General features: G+C 56.3%; 2 protein-coding genes across 2 annotated transcripts; one reads left to right on the top strand and one right to left on the bottom strand.

Annotated features, from left to right (window-relative positions):
* Positions 1-1,626: 1,626 nt before the first annotated feature.
* Positions 1,627-15,888, bottom strand: LOC139684874 (uncharacterized). The gene is made up of 13 exons (XM_071581253.1): positions 15,658-15,888; positions 15,446-15,547; positions 14,190-14,504; positions 13,911-14,059; positions 13,603-13,694; positions 4,114-4,598; positions 3,930-3,998; positions 3,744-3,854; positions 2,751-2,804; positions 2,626-2,661; positions 2,496-2,540; positions 2,169-2,324; positions 1,627-2,076 (listed from the first exon to the last, which is right to left on the bottom strand). Exons 1-13 carry the CDS (start codon positions 15,782-15,784, stop codon positions 1,739-1,741), a joined length of 2,079 nt encoding a protein of 692 aa, XP_071437354.1. The 5' UTR covers positions 15,785-15,888; the 3' UTR covers positions 1,627-1,738.
* LOC139684875 (killer cell lectin-like receptor subfamily G member 1) lies at positions 6,145-9,472 on the top strand. The gene is made up of 6 exons (XM_071581254.1): positions 6,145-6,262; positions 6,730-6,840; positions 7,344-7,427; positions 8,126-8,274; positions 8,541-8,644; positions 9,128-9,472. Exons 1-6 carry the CDS (start codon positions 6,178-6,180, stop codon positions 9,321-9,323), a joined length of 729 nt encoding a protein of 242 aa, XP_071437355.1. The 5' UTR covers positions 6,145-6,177; the 3' UTR covers positions 9,324-9,472.
* Positions 15,889-15,927: the final 39 nt, after the last annotated feature.

Genomic DNA, 15,927 nt, shown 5'->3' with positions numbered 1-15,927 from the left:
AGTGCTGACTGTGGGCAACTACACCCCTAAGGCACAAGTGGCAGAGCTCAGGAAGGGAGATCCCACCTTTCTCCTATCTTTGTCCATTCTGATAGGTCTCAAAGAGAGAAATCCAGGGAAGAGCTCTTTGCAGGCAGCAGCCCCACCATGGTGAAGCATGGGGCTAGAGAGCTGTTGGCCAGCAGGCAGCAGCTTTCTGCGCCTGCCTGGGAGCACAGAGGATGTTTTGTGTGCAACAGTCGGAGCACCATCCCCACCAGGGCTGGCCCCAGTTCCAGTGGCCCCCACAGACTCCAGGTCCTGACTGCTGCAATGCACCCTCCTCGCTGACTGAGAGTGCACGGCTGGTGTGGGATGAGGGACAATGCCACAAGAAGTAACGGGTTTTCCAAGCACTGCTCACCCATGCTTCTCCCCTGCCAGATGATGTCTGGGCCGTGGTGTTGCTCACTGGTGCTGTGACACTTGCTGTCCCCCAGCCACCTCGTTGGTAGGCCCTGTTGATCATGCTCCTGGCCCCCTCTCTATGGCTTGGCCACAGGTGGGGTGCTCCAGCTGGCTCGTGTGTGCATCTGGAGGACACAGGGTGCCCCGGCAAGCATCCGAAGATGGTCTTTTTAGTGGTGCAAGCCTGCGAGGCAGCAGTGTGTAGTGGGAAGGGCAGGAGTTTGTGGGCATCATGTTGAGGAGCTATAGGTACATGTGCTGCAACCTTACCCTGAAGGTTATGCATAGCATTTGAGCAGTGGGTACACCATAATACATCCTCAAGATAGATGACAACTGCTTCAGCACGGACAACTTGCTGACCTTCAAGGCTGGGCTTAACCTGGCATGGGCCAGCCCCTACATGGTGTCTCTCCTCTTCTGGCAGAAGTGGCAGGCTACCTGCCAGCCCTCCAGCAAGTGCCATGTGGCATAGCAGGACTACTGCTCGGACATCTACCTGCCCTACACCAGCAACCTCAACTACTCTCTCTCCCTTGGATGTGGCAAAGAGATTCTGGAGGCAGCACGTCAATCCATCCCTATGGAAGGTGCACACTAACTGGTAAATGTGGTGGGGGTTGGGGCAAGAGGTAGTGATCCATTTGCCACACATGATGTGCTGTAACATGTCTGCAACTACTGTTACATGTACTGAAGCAGGAAGCTCTCCTGGAGCAGGTGGACCTTACCGCAGCACATGGCAAGCCCACAGCACTGGCTGTGACAGCCCCGAATTGTTGGAAGCCCTCTTGCTGAAGAGACTCGCCAAGGACTTGGAGAACAAGGGCCTATGGCTGTGGCACACACTGCGTCTGCAGCTCCAGTGCTGCCCAACATCGTCCACCCCAGACTTTTCCCGTGGAGAGGGATGGACCCCAGCAATCTGGGCTTCCTGCTCTCCAGTCCTGGCAGTGGCTCCACTCTGCACCGCAGCCCAGCAGCATTTTACCCACGCAGGGGTCCTGCCCACCCCAGGTGCTGCTGGAAGGCGCAAAGTACATCTGCCCTGTAGTGGGTGGCTTGGGAGTTTCTCAGAGGTTGTAAATAGCGGAGTTCCCCTCCTGGTCATCTCGAAAGTAAGAAGGGGAACATTCCCCAGAGAGGGGGAAAGAATTGGTCAATTGTCATCACTGGTAGAAAAGCTATTTTTATTAAAATGTCTCTCTTCTAAAAATTTTCAAAATATGTGGAACCTCTGCTACAGATTTGTGCTATGGTTGTGTGGCAAAGCTGTTGCTCCTGGTGGCACTCATGGGGGGGTGCACTGGGTGTCAGGGGACAGCTTAGGCTCCTCCTTGTGATCTGGGGAGGTGTGGGGAGCACCAGGAGAGCAGGGCACTCCAGGACCATCCTCAAAAAGGGGCATACGGGGGACATAGTGGCCAAGGGGGCCAGCCTGGGTCTGTGGCTGGAGCAGGAGTTGGTGCAGGGTCTCACCCACCTGCACAAGGCTGTGGGAGAGGAGATGGAGGTGGGAGACTGTGTCACTGGCCAGGCTCTCCAGTAGCGCCTGTTGCTGCCGTGATGTCTGCAGGATCTGCACCAGCAGTTGCTGGATGTTCTGGAGCAAGACTGCCACACCAGACCCTGCAGTGAGAGGGGTGTCAGTGGCAGCAAAACCTCACCATGGCTCTGAGAGCTTCCCATGAGGCTTTTGGGATGCTGCAGGGAGGACCCACCATGAAGGCTTGCATCTGATGTGTCTTCACCTGCTGCTGGCTGCTCACTCATGGCTGCTGTCCCTCGGGAGCCTGATGCTGCACCAGCCACTGGCAGCATTGGGTTTCCTCTTCCCATCCCCAGGGACGTCTCACCAGGAGAATGTGCCACGATAGCTTGGCATAGAGGAAATAACCAGTGATGGAGACACCCAAGCCCCATGCTCAGCCTGACCCCAGAGCCCTGGGTGGGCACTGCCTCTGGAAGCCCATGCCCTGCATTCCCACTGGCAGAACAGGACAGAGCTGTGCCCTGGACCAGGAGGACGTGCTCAAAGCTGCACTTACCAGCCTTTCCCTCTGTTCCTTCCTGCTTCAGGTCAGTGTGATGGCCTGGAATGAGAGCACATAGCCTGTGAGCTGCAGCCACCTCCTGCCCCAGGGTGCACAAGCACAGTAGCCAGCGCATTGTACTTACCCAGGAGGGAGACAGGAGCGAAGCAGCAACTGGCGTCTGCAACGAGAACCATATCAGACCCTGCTCGTGGGGCTGAGGGGGTTTACTGGGCTTTACTGGGCTGAGCAGGGCAAGGAAATCCTTACGTGGCATATTGGGAGGCATGGATGGCACTCCAGTGATGTGGTCCCCACCAGCTGCTGGGAGAAAGCAGAGAGGGGACATACGCCATCTGACAGGATTTGCCAGGGGATCACCACCAGCCCAGGGTCTGCCTGGCTTGCCCTGGCCAGCCCCACAGCCCAACATGCCCTAGCCACAGCTCCACAGCGCCCTGCAGGGCCCCGAGGCATTTCAGAGCTAGGTACAAAAGCAGGAGTCACTCACCCACCACTGCAATGCAGCCACCTCTGGGCTGGAAGGCAGCAGCGGCGGAGCAGCGCGCAGCAACACTACACAACAGATTAGGACTGGAAGTGAAGGAGAATCCCACATCCACTTGAAACTGCAGGGGGAATTTAGGGAGACAGAATGTAGTTACCCAGTGTGGGATGCTGGCCGGGCGCCCACACAAATCAGACTCAGGGATGTATCCTGCATCACCTCAGTGCCAAACCCTCTGGAGTTTGTACACGGAGGGGCTGCAAGATACACCCCTGGGTGGGCTGCAGGGCAGGGGAGCTGCAGGCACAGTTCTAACTCATCTGACGCCTTGTGGTATTACTGGGAAGGGGAAGAGACAGGACCTGCTGAAGGAACGGGGGTCACATGCCCTGCAGTGCCACACAGCCACAAGAGACCCCTGGGCTGTATTGGAGCCATTGTCCCTTACAGACCTTGAACCTCACGATCTGCTATGGGACAGCGAGCAGCCTTCCCATGCCCTCAGACTGGGTCAGAGCTGGAGACCCCTTCCTGCCCTGTCCCAGCCATCCCCATCCCCTCATGCTCTGGGGCTGCTTGGGACCCAAAGCCTCTGGAGGGGGAAGTCCCAACACTCCCATCACTGAACATCCCTGCTGAGGGACACATGATGGATCCCCTGATCCTCTAAGCCCCCCATTCCCATCATGATGGCATGGGCTTGGGCTGGAGCCGTGGCCATGCAGACCCGTGACGCAGGGCAGGTTGGTACTTACGGCTCTCTGGCTCATCTTTAGCACACTGCAGCAGTGGGGACAGCAGCGTGCCCGGGGTGTCCCTGCCAACATTGTGCTCTGCAGAAGGAGGTGAGGGGGTGCAGAAAAGAGCTTCAATAACTGGGCAATGAGTGTCTGCCACCCCTCAGTACAAGCCCTACTCCAGCTGCCTGAGCCCATGGGTACCTGGTGGCTTTGGTGAGGATGGAGTGGCGAGGGCTGACCTGCGCTTCCTAGAGGGCAGCTTCACCACGTCTAGAGGAAGAGAAGGACCATCATCACACCCTGCATGTCCGTGCAGCACCAGCGCTTTCCCGGCAACCCACATCCAGCCGCCCTGCTCAGGCCAGTGTCCATCCCCGGCACCCACCTGGCATCCTCCGTTCGCCAAAGACGGGCCGCCCAGCCGCCTTCCAGATACTCTTCATGGCCCGGTAGTGCGGGGGCAGCCGTGGCGAGTGGTGTCCTGCCCTGCGGCGCGTCTCACGCTCCGAGTGGAAAGCCTGCTTGAGCGCCTTCCACTTGGAGCGGCACTGGGCCACGCTGCGCCCGTAGCCGGCGGCCGCCAGTCCCTGGGAGATCTCCCGCCACAGCGCCTCGTTGGGGCGCGACGTGGAGGCCATGAGCAGGGCGGCCTCCCCCGAGCCCCCCACGAGCGACAGGAGGCTGCTGACCTCCGCCTGCGTCCAGGCTCGCCCGCGGGGCATGCTGCGGGGCCACGGGGAGATCGCTCGGCCCCGGGCCGGGATCAACCCCGCGGCTCGGCCGCGCGCTCCCGAGGGCGAACCGGGAGGATGCCCCGCTGGGAGTGGCACCGGGACCCGTCGGGAGCCAAAGCGGGAGCCTCCCGGGTTGCTGCAGAGGGAACAGCCGGGAGGTCACACCGGCGGCCGCGCCGGGATGCGCCGTCCCGCCCGTCTCACCGCGAGCGGCACCGCCCGCCCCTGCGCCGCACCGGGCGCCGCGCCGGGAGCTGCCGGGAGTCGCATCGAGCATGTGCAGCCCCTGGAGGAGCCGCTGGGAGATGGAGTCCCGGACAAGCCACCCTCCCCCAGCATAACCGGGCAGGCCGGAGCGGGGGTCGCCGCCTGACCGCGGGCTCCAGGGGGACTCGGGGGCGCGTCAGGGATGGCCATCACGGCAGCCCGCGGGGCTGAGGCAGGGAAGGAGCACCCCAACCCCCCTGCTTCCAGGGGCCGAGATGCACTTGCAGCCCCATGCCAAAAAAAAAAAAAAAAAAAAAAAGGACAGCAGAAACCACTTGTAAGCAAATGTGGCCTTGCTGCTTGGGGAGAGGCGCATGGGGATGTGTCCTGTGGCCCAAGGATGCCCAGGTTCCCCCTGCATTCCTTAGGGCAGATCACACTGAGAGAGTTGGGGTGGTTTGAGAAGGCTCTGAGGAGACCTTACAACACCTTTCCAGTACCTAAAGGGCTACAAGCGAACTGGAGAATGACATTTTATAAGAACATATAATGATAGGACAAAGGAGGAATGGCTTCAAACTGACAGAGGGCAGGTTTAGATTAGAAACTAATCATAGAATCATAGAGTATCCTGAGTTGGAAGGGACCCAAAGTCCAACTTCTGCCCCTACACAGAACAGCCCCAATCTCACCTTGTGCCTGGGAGTATTGTCCAAACATGTGTTGAACTCTTGTCAGGTTTGGTGCTCTGACTGCTTTCCTGTGGAGCTGTTCCAGTGTACAGCCATCCTCTGGGTGAAGAACCTTCAACTAATATCCAGCTTAAACTCCCCTTGACACAACTTCAGATCATTCCCTTGAGTCCTATCACTGGTCATCAGAGGAAAGAGATCGGTGCCCCCCTCCTCTACTGCCTCTTGTGAGGAAACTGTAGACGGAGATGAGGTTTCCCCTCAATCTCCTCTTCTCCAGGCCTAACAAACCATGTGACCTCAACTGCTCCTCATATGGCTTTCCCTCTTTCAAGAAGAAATTCTTTATTGTCACAGTGGTGAGGCACTGGCACAGGTTGCCCAGAGAAGCTGTGGATGCCCCATCCCTGAAAGTGTTCAAGGCCGGGCTGGATGGGTCTCTGAGCAGCCGGGTGTAGTGAAAGGTTGTCCTGCTCGTGGCAGTGGAGGGTGGAAAAAGATGATCTTTAAGGTCCTTTACAACCCAAACCATTCCATAATTTCACGATATGGCTGCCCAGCCCAGCCCTGGCCCATATCTGAGTTAGCAGCCATCCCAATCACTTGCTGCCCCAAAACCAGGGTTGTGGGGTTCCCTTGTGCAGGAATGCCTCGGTGCTGACCTTGAGAGGACTTCCCTTTGCCCCAAATGGTTGTCAGCACCACTACGCCCCCAGATTGTGTCCCAGGTGGTGCCTCTGGGGACCCGACCAGGAAGTGACACTTTCCATTTTGCATCACACTCGTCTGACAAAGTTGTCTAGGAGAGGGTTGCTGATGCCCCAGTGGGGTGCAGAGGCAAGAGATCGAGGGATGGAAGAGAGGGTCACATATGCCGATCTGCGCTTTCCCCCCACACCAGGTAATGGCGCGGTGGTCCCTATCCCAGACACCCCAGCTCTCTCAGTGGGTTCTCTTCCCTCCTGCAGCCCCTTGCCCTCCCCAGTACCATTCTCCCAGACCTGCTCCCCCCCCTTTTTGGGTGTGTTCTCCCATAAAGCTCCTCTCCAGCCTCCTTGCAGACTGCCTGCTCTCGGAGTGGGAAGCAGGAGAGGCTTGAGGGCAGGGGATGCCCACTGTACCCCATTGCCACAGCACACACTGGCAGACCCTGTTCTGCTGTGTATGCCCCATGCAAAATGCTGTCTGAAGGGAGACGACTTCTACGAGGGGTCAAGCAGATGCAAATGGGCTCTCCCCAACTTTTCCTGGGCTCTTTCACTCCGTCCTGACATCCTGCCTGGGATTTATAGACCGTTCCTGGTTGGAAGTTCCCCACTGATCCCACAAGTCCCCCAGGGTCTAGGTTAAATTAAGTTCTTTTCTTAGCTCCTCAGCAGCCGGTGCGCCTGCCCTGGTTCTGGGCAGCCCTCAGCCTGGGTCTCCTCTCCCTGGTGCTTCTGCTGGCACAAATCATCCTTGTCAGCTTGAGCTTCCATTGTGAGTACCTACCTGCCTGTGCCTGGATCTCTGTGGCTGGGGTATTGCAGTTGGGGTTGGCACACAGGGCTTGTGTACCAACAGACAGAGCTGCAGCTTCGCTATGGAGCTGGGCCATTCTGCTCGGGGCTGAGTGCACTGAGGGTTCTGGGGCAAGCAAGAAAATTGCTGAGGCAAGACATCGCCTACTTGGCTGGAAAAGAAAGTTTGTGGCACAGTGTGGGCTGGGGAAGGCCACTCCATCACATGGCATTTAAAAAAAAGCAGGAGGGAGAGCGGTGACAACTAAAACCAAAAGGCAGCAGCTCTTTCCGTGAAAGCCTGTGTTGTGCTGGGCTCCCAAGCACAGCAAAAACTTCAAGGATCTTGACTGACTTGGTGTACCTGAAACAGGGGACACCCTCATCCACAGCCATGGAGTAGTCCTGTGGGAGAGGACACTGTGTGCTGCTGCTGGGAGCAGGAGCCCAGAGTTGCTGGGACAGCCTTGTGCTCTTCTGCAGATTTAGTACAACAACAAGTGAGCTGCACCCATGATCTCTGGAGCGTGGAGGAGAGCCCCAGCTATGGGCAACAGACACTGCGAGGTAAGCCAGCCTGCTGAGCTCCTGGACAAGGTTTGGAGAGGGCCTGGCTATTCCTATCAAGCAGCAGGATCTGCCCATACTCCAGGACAATCTCCCATTCCCAAATATTACTTCACCCTTGCTGCCTGACCCCTGGCTCATGGCATAGAGAGCTGCCCCACCACTGATGAACAAGCTGAACTGCTGGGACCCCTTTGGAAGAGAAGACTCCATTAGGGCTCAGCATTGCCTGGGCATGCCACCAGCCCAAGGATTATGGATGCCATCAGCATCCATGTGCCAGATGGCATTTGGTGCTCTCTTTCGACCAGCTCTGGTGCAGCTGAAATTTTGACTTGAGTTCCCAGTGCTTTGGGAATTATGTTTGAATTGCCTCTACAAAACTGGAGCTCAACTCCCTGCCCAGTGCCACCACATTCCTGTGACTCTTTCTCCCCAGAGTATCTTCCCATCCAGAGCTCTCTATGGGGAGCTGGGGCTGGAAGGTTAGGGTTAGGGTTAGGGTTAGGGTTAGGGTTAGGGTTGGGCTCCTGAGTAAGGGCAAGTGGAGGATGGTCTCCATGGAACAGTCATAGGAGCACACTGGGTTGGTTGGTACCCAGTGACTGGCCATTGTCACTCTCCTGTCCCTTGGGCTGAGGGCTAGTGGCAGCCCCTGCCAGTCACCCGATTCCAGCTGCTGTGTTTCTGGAGTGCAGAACGATGCCAGTTTTGCCCGGTCGGCTGGCTCTGGGCTGCAGGGCAGTGCTACTACTTCTCATCTGCCAAAAAGAGCTGGGAGAAGAGTAGAGAGGACTGCTACTCCAGAGGGGCACAGCTGGTCACCATCCAAGCCAACACCACCCTGGTAAGTGCACCCAGCCTGCCCTGTCCCACTTCCTGTGAGCATTGGGCTGTACTGGTGACCACCTCAATGTCCCTCAGTAGTCACCCACCCATCAGCAGCATTGTCTCAGCTCCCTGGCTCTGGCTCATGTGCCCAAATCCTAGCCAAGCCTCCAGGCAGGGAACTGGCAATGCTGTGCCCATGCTGCACAGCCCCCATTACTAATCATGTGGCTGGGGTTGGGGGTGTCCCCTCAGGGAGCTCATTTGGGTCCTCTCCTGTGCTAGGCTTTCCTGGTGCGCACAGCCAACATGGAGGTCTTCCACGTGGGATTGAAGCAGGATGCCTTCGGGTCTGACTGGAAATGGCTGGATGGCACCACACTGAAGGGGTGAGGCTGCCAACTTGTTCCCAGCCGCTGCTGCTAAGAGTCCAGCAGCAGGGCTCAGGAAGGTGACAGGAGGACACTGGCATGCAGGGATGTGCTCCATATTTTGGCCTCCTCTTGTCTTCCCAGGGCTGCACTGGGGCATTTTAGGGAAGGGAAGATAGCAGAGACGTGACCCTGGTGCCCACACTCTGTCTGGGTGAGGGACTGGGAGGTCTCCCAAAAGCAAGGTCCCAGATTTTGGTTGGTGCCGTTGGTGCTGAGCGCTGCAAGGAGGACCTGGGGGTCCTGTGTGCATGATGGGACTGGGGGCATCAAAGCATGTCGCTTAACTGTAAGGAGGTAGAGGACTGTGCTCCACGGGGAGGGTGAGCTTTGCCCCCACAGCAACCCTGTGCAGTCTCTGGTCCCCAGCTGGAGGAGTTACTGATGGGACAACTCCCATTCTTCCTGCCCATCCCATCTCAGCCCACTCTCTTCCTACAGGATCTTCCCAATCCACTTCTACAAAAGGTCTTACCAGGCCTGTGGCAGGGTGTCAGGCTTGGGACTGTCAGGTGGTCCATGCTCAGAACCCCTCGGATGGATCTGCAAGCAGAGTGCAGCCACTCTGCAGTGGCTCCACTACTCGCCTCCTGCCTTCCTCTGGGGAAACACCACCTACAACTGTGTGAGGCCCTGACGGTGTGGGGACCTCCAGCCTGTCCCACCACCATGTTCCCTGCCTGACCCCAGTGCACTGCTGCCTCCTGGCTCAGTTCTCTTTACCCCGTGTAGCTACATTTTGCCAATAAACTCTGCCTGTAACTGTGACTGGCTTTGGAGAATGAGGGTGGTATGATGGAGGTGGATCCTCCAGCTCACTGACTCAGTTGCATCACTGACAAGTGGGAAATTGCCTCTGCTGCACTGTTGCCTGAAGCCAGCATTCAGCCAGCAGAAATCCAAGTATCCACATGGCCTGATGGCAGCGTAAGGCAGCTTTTGTGCAAACTGGAGCAGGTACCCTGAAAGCTCTTGGCTCTCATGGTGGCTGTGTGGTGCTTATGCTTCTTGGGACATGCAGCTGAGAAGTGACACTTTGCCTCCCTGTCCCACGGAGGACTTGGTCTGGGCGTCAGCTTGTCTGTTAGTGCCTCCCAGTCTGTGGAGGTCCCAGCAAGTGCCCTCACTTGACGTGTCAGAGCCTGAAAGGCCTGCTGGGGCTTGAGTTGAAGGTGTTTGGTCCCAGGGACTGTTAATGGTTTCAATATAGACCGCATGGCTTGTTCCAGCAGCCTGGAGCTGTGGCCTGAACATCCCAGGAATTCTTATAGGCATATTCAGAGGACCAAGCCCTTACAGTCACTGCATCCTGTGTACTGAGCAAGGGTTGGGAGGGGGAAGGTGATACATGGGGCAGTGTAACTCTGCTGTGGCCAGTGCACATGGGCTCATCACATCCTGGGGACACAGATGCAGAGCATACTGCCCAAGGTGGAGCTCACTCACCCCCCTCCCCCTGAAGCAACATCCTCAGAAATAAAACCACTTTTAGCAAATAAAGCAACTACTTCTGCTTTTCAGTATATGAAGAAGTGTCTTCATCCCACATGGTCTTAGCCACAGTATGCAACCTGGCCACAGTGGAGCAGAACAGGACTGGGTTCCTGGACTGCTGGTGCCCAGCTGCCTGCAATACCTAGAGTGTGGTCTACACTGATCTGAAATATGCTGAGGCTCCTGCTCACTGCCCCCATCTACCCAAAGGCTCCAGGGCACCAAGAGGGTGCTGGGCATGAGGTGGGTGGTCAACAGTTTCTTCCCACCAGCATTTTCTGAAGGCATATTGTATGTATGGATTGGATATGGAAATCACCATTATAAACTCAAGGTACTATATGAGAATTTGAGTAAGGAGTAAGTTTTTCCATCTTGGCCACCTGCATCTCTCCTACCTTCATCAGCTGTGCATGGGTAGATGTGATGTGCACTGCCCAGGTGTCTGTCCTAGCTGTGGGACTTGATGCTTTGCATGACTGAAGGGTCCTGGTGCTGCTGCCCTGTGGTGGGCACCACGGGGCTGGCAGTAAACTGGTAGCATGGAGGTAGCACCTCTTACATGCTCCTTCCCTTCTAAGAACAGTTAACTCCCACTCTGTGCTAGAACTTCCTATGGCAAAATAAGCAACTTCTTCTACTTGGATGATATTCTATGAGTCTTTCAGAAGCCCACAAATCTGAGGAGCCCATCTGGGACCCTCTTTCCTCTCTAGGCCAAGGAGCGAACTCTAAAACTTCCTTTTCATTGCATGACTGGGGAACAGGAGCTGGGGGTGCACAACAAAGACACTCTTTACTTCCTGCCACAGACATATCCTTGTAGTGTTGGTTCAACCACACTGGAAACCTCTGTTGATACAGACTGGGAAAGAAGTTATCCATATTTTAAAGAGATAGTGGGAACACTGAGCTGTAGATGATGATAAAGCAATGGGGGCCATTTAGCATGAACCTTTGACGTCTGTGATGTGGTTCTCCATGGTCTTCTCACTGGCAAAGTGGGGATATGGGGCCAGGAGAAGAGAAGAGGGTGAGGGAAAATTTGAATGCTATGAGGGTTGCAGTGGGAGTCAGCAACTCCCTCATCCACCTAGCAACATCCCTACAGAGTTGATCATTGGCCTGATGGTCCTTGAAGCCTTCCTCCGTACCCTGGATGGTGGGTTGAGGATGGCCTTGAGCAGCTGGGGGTCAATACCAAACTGGCCAGCAGTGTGTATACTGGAGGGCAGGGCTGCTGTACAGAGAGGCCTGGAGAAATGGCTTGCTGAGAGGCTGCTGCTATTGGGATCAGGGAAAGTGTGAATCCTGCAGCTGGGAAGGAAGAAGAAACCCCACATGTCAAGATGGACGAGTAAGCAGCTGTGCTGAACAGGCCCAGATGACCCACAAACCAGAGGCTGGATAGGATTCAGCAGCATGTCCTTGTGGTGGCAGAGCCAATTAACACTGTGGGCAGTGGAGACTGGAACTCAGGACTTCAAGAGCAGGGAGCATGGTCCTCTGTGGGCACCAGGGAGGGCACATCTGGACGCCTCAGGACAAGCCAGACACAGCAGGACTTTGTTTTGCATGATAGCTAAGATTGCAGGGGACCTTCTGCAATCCTGTCCTTGTCTTGCTGTGCCATAGGCCAGCTCTGCTAACCTCCTTCTGTGGAAGCTCTCCCAGGAGCGCCCCTCTTTCAGCTTGAAGCCATATTCCCTTGTCCTTCAGCTACAATCCCTTGTAAAAAGTTTCTCTGCAGCTTTCTTATAGCCCTTTTTGATACTGAAAGGCCACAATAAATTCTCTTCTCCAAGCTGAACATTCCTAACTTGCTCAGCCTTTTCTCAGAGGAGAGGTGTTCTTTCCCTTTAATCATCTGTGTGACTGTCCTCTGGACTTGCTCAAACAGGTCACTGTCCTTCCTATGCTGGGGACCCCAGAGCTGGATGCAGTGCTCCAGGTGGATTCTCACCAGAGCAGAGCAGAGCATAGGGGCAGAATTCGCTCCCTTGACCTGCTGCCCACCCTACTTTGGATGCAGCCTAGGACATGTTTGGTTTCTGGGCTGTGAGTGCACATAGCCGAGTCATGTCCAGCCTCTCGCCCAACAGCAACTGCAAGTCCTTCTCAGCAGTGCTGCTCTTGATCTGTTCATCACCCAGCCTGTGTTGATACTGGGAGTTGCCCTGACCCAGTTGCAGCACCTTGCACTTGATCTTGTTAAATCTCATGATGTCCCCACAGGCCCACTCCTTGAGCTTGTCCAGGTCTCTCTGGGTTACCACATTCACCCCCATGGTCTCAGGGCTCTTCATTGGCACCCTTTTTACTCCCATGATTTCAGGGTTTCCTTGTTCAACCTCCATGTTCTCAAGGATCTTCAGCTTCCCCCACCTCCCCGTTCCCCGCCCCCCCCATCTCCCATATGTTCTTAGGCCTTCCCAGCAGTTTCTCATGCCGATTGCACCACTGCCTGCAGTTTTCCCAGGCAAGACCCAACCCAAGCCCTGGCCAGCTGATGATGGCAGGAGAAAGGGCAGGAAAATAGTTGTTAATGCTAAGAGAAGGGACAGGCTATAAATCCATAGGACTCCACAAAATGGACAGATTGAGGAACACCAATGTGCCATCCCCCAGCTCAAAAAAAATGCAAATGGCAGATCCTGCACAGAGCACCCCTGGCAGCCTTGGGAGACCACAGAAGGTGGAAGCTGGGCTTTGCACTGCAGACCCAGGTCCCTGCGAGGTGTGCTGGGCCAGGGCACACAGAAACACACAGAGGCACAGTTCAAGGTGGTATAATAATGTGTGCATGAGAGAGGGAAATAAGAACTTTTTTCCATGCTTTAGAATACAGATCCCCTTTTCCAGTGCTTTGTAATGCAGGTGAGGCAATGTATGCACAGGGGACAGAGTCTCAGGGTGCACCCCCAGCTCCTGTACCCAAGTCCACTTGTGGAGAAGAGTGGCAGTAGTCAGTCCTTGGCCAGGTAAAGAGGTTGTGTCCCTGATGTGCTGCTCAGCTTTGGCAATTTCTCGCAGATCCACTGCAAGGGAGCCCTGCAGTAGGGATAGCTTATTTTCCCATGCGTTACTGCCCTGCAGGATTCACTGCTAGGAAAGAGTGTACATCTCAGAGCAACATCCTCGCTATGGACACCACTTCCCACAGGTCTCAGTGCCTCTGGGGCAGGCATAGAACCTGGCACTGCGACCAGTGTGAGGAAGGGTTGCATTCCAACTCGTGGTGTTCTGCTCTGCCACTTGGAAATCTGCCAGTGCAATCCACAGCTTGGCTCTGCCCAGACCCCCTTCCCTTGGAGCACTGCTCTTGTGACCATCACCTTCTTGCTGAGAGATGTAACAGGGGCAAACCAGTACCTTTCTGGCATGGCAAAAGGGCAGGTGCTGCCAAGGAATCTTGTACTTACAGGATATAACTGCCGTCCTGCCGTTGAAAAGCTGCCTCTTTGTCATAAAAAGGTCCAATCCAGTACTTATTAACAGACTCCCGCACAAAATGCTGGGGGAAGGAAGGGAATCACCTGCTTAATTACCAGCACTTGCCTGATGCCCAGGAGTCCCAGAGCTGGCTGTTCTCCTCCCCTCAGACTGCTGGGATGGAAATCCAGGGCTCACAATGCCACCCCAGCACCTCCACACATACTGCTGCTGCTGGCCCCATGGGGCTCTGCCCAGCCCCACCCTCCTGGTGTACCACAACACCCCCGTTCTGTACCGGCACTGTAGGTGATGACCAGTCATCATGGACCAGCAGTCGAGCAAATTTCTCTTCACAGTCCTTTTTGCTGTTCCACCAGTTCTTGTACGTCACAGAGATGAAGAGACACTTGCTCCTATAGAGCACCCAGCCTGAGGGGCAGCAGTCTGGGGGCAAGGGCACAGCTCAGACACTTGACCTCCCAAGGATACTCAGGGGGCCCAGCACAGCTGAGATAAGCCCCCACATCTGCCCAGCAACAACACTGCATGTGCTTCAACCCCATCACAACTCTACCTGTATTCACGCAGGCACGAAGGCTGCTCACAGTGCTCTCGCTATTGTTGAGCTTCCCCTGAACCTCCTGCATCTCCTTCTCCATCTTGCCCAGGATCCCCTTGACACGCCCCAGTTCGGCACTCAGTCTCTCCAGCTCCAGCTGGCTGATGTTGCCCTCATGCCACGCTTGCTGCAGCTCCGCTCTGGCCTCTGCCAGCTCCTGCTCTGTCTGCTCCAGGCTCTGCTCCCGTGTGCTCAGCTCCTGTGACAGGCGGCCCTGCTCGGCCGCATGGTCACGGGAGGAGTCCCGGAGGCTGCGGGTGACCTGCCAGTCTGGGGACAGGGTAGGTGAGCTGGCCATGGGCATGGGACAGCCCAGGCATGGGGATTGCAAGGGAGAGTGGGATAAGGGTGACTGGCTGTGGGTAGAGATTTTCCTGGGGGGTGTCAGTAGGAAAGGAAAGGAAGCCATGGTGGTGGCAGGCAGAGGAGAGAAAATGGTAGGCAGTGGGAGGCAGTTGGGAGGCAATAGAAAAGCAATAGGAAGTGGTGGGAAGGTAATGGGGAGGCAGTGGGAGGCATTAGGAGATAATGGAAAAGCAGCAGGAAGTCGTGGGAAGGCAATGGGAAGGTAGGTGAGGGAGGGAGTGGGAGTCAGTGGGAGATACTGGGACACTGTGTGAAGGCAGTGGGAGGCTATGAGAAGGCAAAGAGGGCAGGTAAGGAGCGATGGGAAGGCAGTGGGAGGCAGTGGGAGGCAGTGGAAAGGCAGTGGGAAAGCAATGGGAGGGAGTGGGAGTCTGTGGAAGGCAATGGAATGCAATGGGAGGACAGTGGGAGGCAATGGAAAGCAGTGATAGAGTGGGAGATGGTGGCAAGGATTGGGAGATAGTGAAAAGGCAGGAGAAAGACAATGGGAGGCAGTGGGTGGCAATGGGATGGCAAGGGAAGCAAGTGAGAGGCAATGAGAAGGCAGTAGGAGGCAGTGGTAAGGCAATGGAAAGGCAATAGGAGGCAATGGGAGGCAATGGGAAGTAGTGGTAAGGCAGTGGTAAGGCAGTTGGAAAGCAATGGGAGGCAGCAGGAGTGGTGGGAAGGTAGTGGGAGGCAGCTCATGTGGCGATGCAAGAGGCAGCAACCATCCCTGGGTCCCCAGACACAGGCATCCCTCACCCCTGACAAACCACCTGCAGCCTGTCCCTTGCCCAACTCGACACCCGCTCCCAGTGCCCCTCCCAGCTGCCCCCCACTCCATAGCCATCACTCTGACTCACAGCAGGTTCCCAGGGCCACGATGGCCACCAGCAGCAGCAGGAGCAGGAGCAGGCTGGCAGCCAGCAGCCCTGTGGGGATTTGCCATCGTCGGGGTGAGTGCTCTGCAAGAGACAAGAACCCATAGTCATCGCCCCGTGGTCCCCCTGCCATCACACGGTGCCCACCCTGTGCTGGGGCGTCTCCATGGCAGTGGCTGCGTTCAGGTTCCCACCTGGGCTGAGTGTTGCTGCCACTGGCCCTGGCAGCACGTTCTCGTAGGGGCTGTCATCCTCGTCAGGGACAGTGGATGGGGGCCCCGCGGCAAACTTCAGGTCAGCATAGACCACACTCTGGGCCATGCCCTGGTCTGCCCCGATGGTGCTGAGGACACTGCTCTGCAGAAAAGAAAAAGCTCAGCTGGTTTCTGCAGAAGCAGAAGTGTGCTGGGGTGTGGCAGAGGGGAAAGTACAGCCGCGGCAGTATCGTCCTACCATTGGCCCAG

Source organism: Pithys albifrons, chromosome Z, assembly GCF_047495875.1.
Source record: "Pithys albifrons albifrons isolate INPA30051 chromosome Z, PitAlb_v1, whole genome shotgun sequence".
In the NCBI taxonomy this organism is placed as follows: domain Eukaryota; kingdom Metazoa; phylum Chordata; class Aves; order Passeriformes; family Thamnophilidae; genus Pithys; species Pithys albifrons.
This window is presented reverse-complemented; position numbering and strand designations above follow the sequence as displayed.

What these genes read in the sequence shown, in the direction of transcription:
- LOC139684875 (XM_071581254.1), top strand. Translation starts at nt 6,178, where the DNA reads ATGCCCCAGTGGGGTGCAGAGGCAAGAGATCGAGGGATGGAAGAGAGG. An exon ending in GCGCTTTCCCCCCACACCAG is followed by an intron (nt 6,263 to 6,729) that starts GTAATGGCGCGG and finishes TTCTTTTCTTAG; the next exon opens with CTCCTCAGCAGCCGGTGCGC. An exon ending in TCCAAGCCAACACCACCCTG is followed by an intron (nt 8,275 to 8,540) that starts GTAAGTGCACCC and finishes CTCCTGTGCTAG; the next exon opens with GCTTTCCTGGTGCGCACAGC.
- LOC139684874 (XM_071581253.1), bottom strand. Translation starts at nt 15,784, where the DNA reads ATGGCCCAGAGTGTGGTCTATGCTGACCTGAAGTTTGCCGCGGGGCCC. An exon ending in GGTCATCACCTACAGTGCCG is followed by an intron (nt 13,695 to 13,910) that starts GTACAGAACGGG and finishes TCCTTCCCCCAG; the next exon opens with CATTTTGTGCGGGAGTCTGT. An exon ending in AGGAACAGAGGGAAAGGCTG is followed by an intron (nt 2,325 to 2,495) that starts GTAAGTGCAGCT and finishes CTCTATGCCAAG; the next exon opens with CTATCGTGGCACATTCTCCT.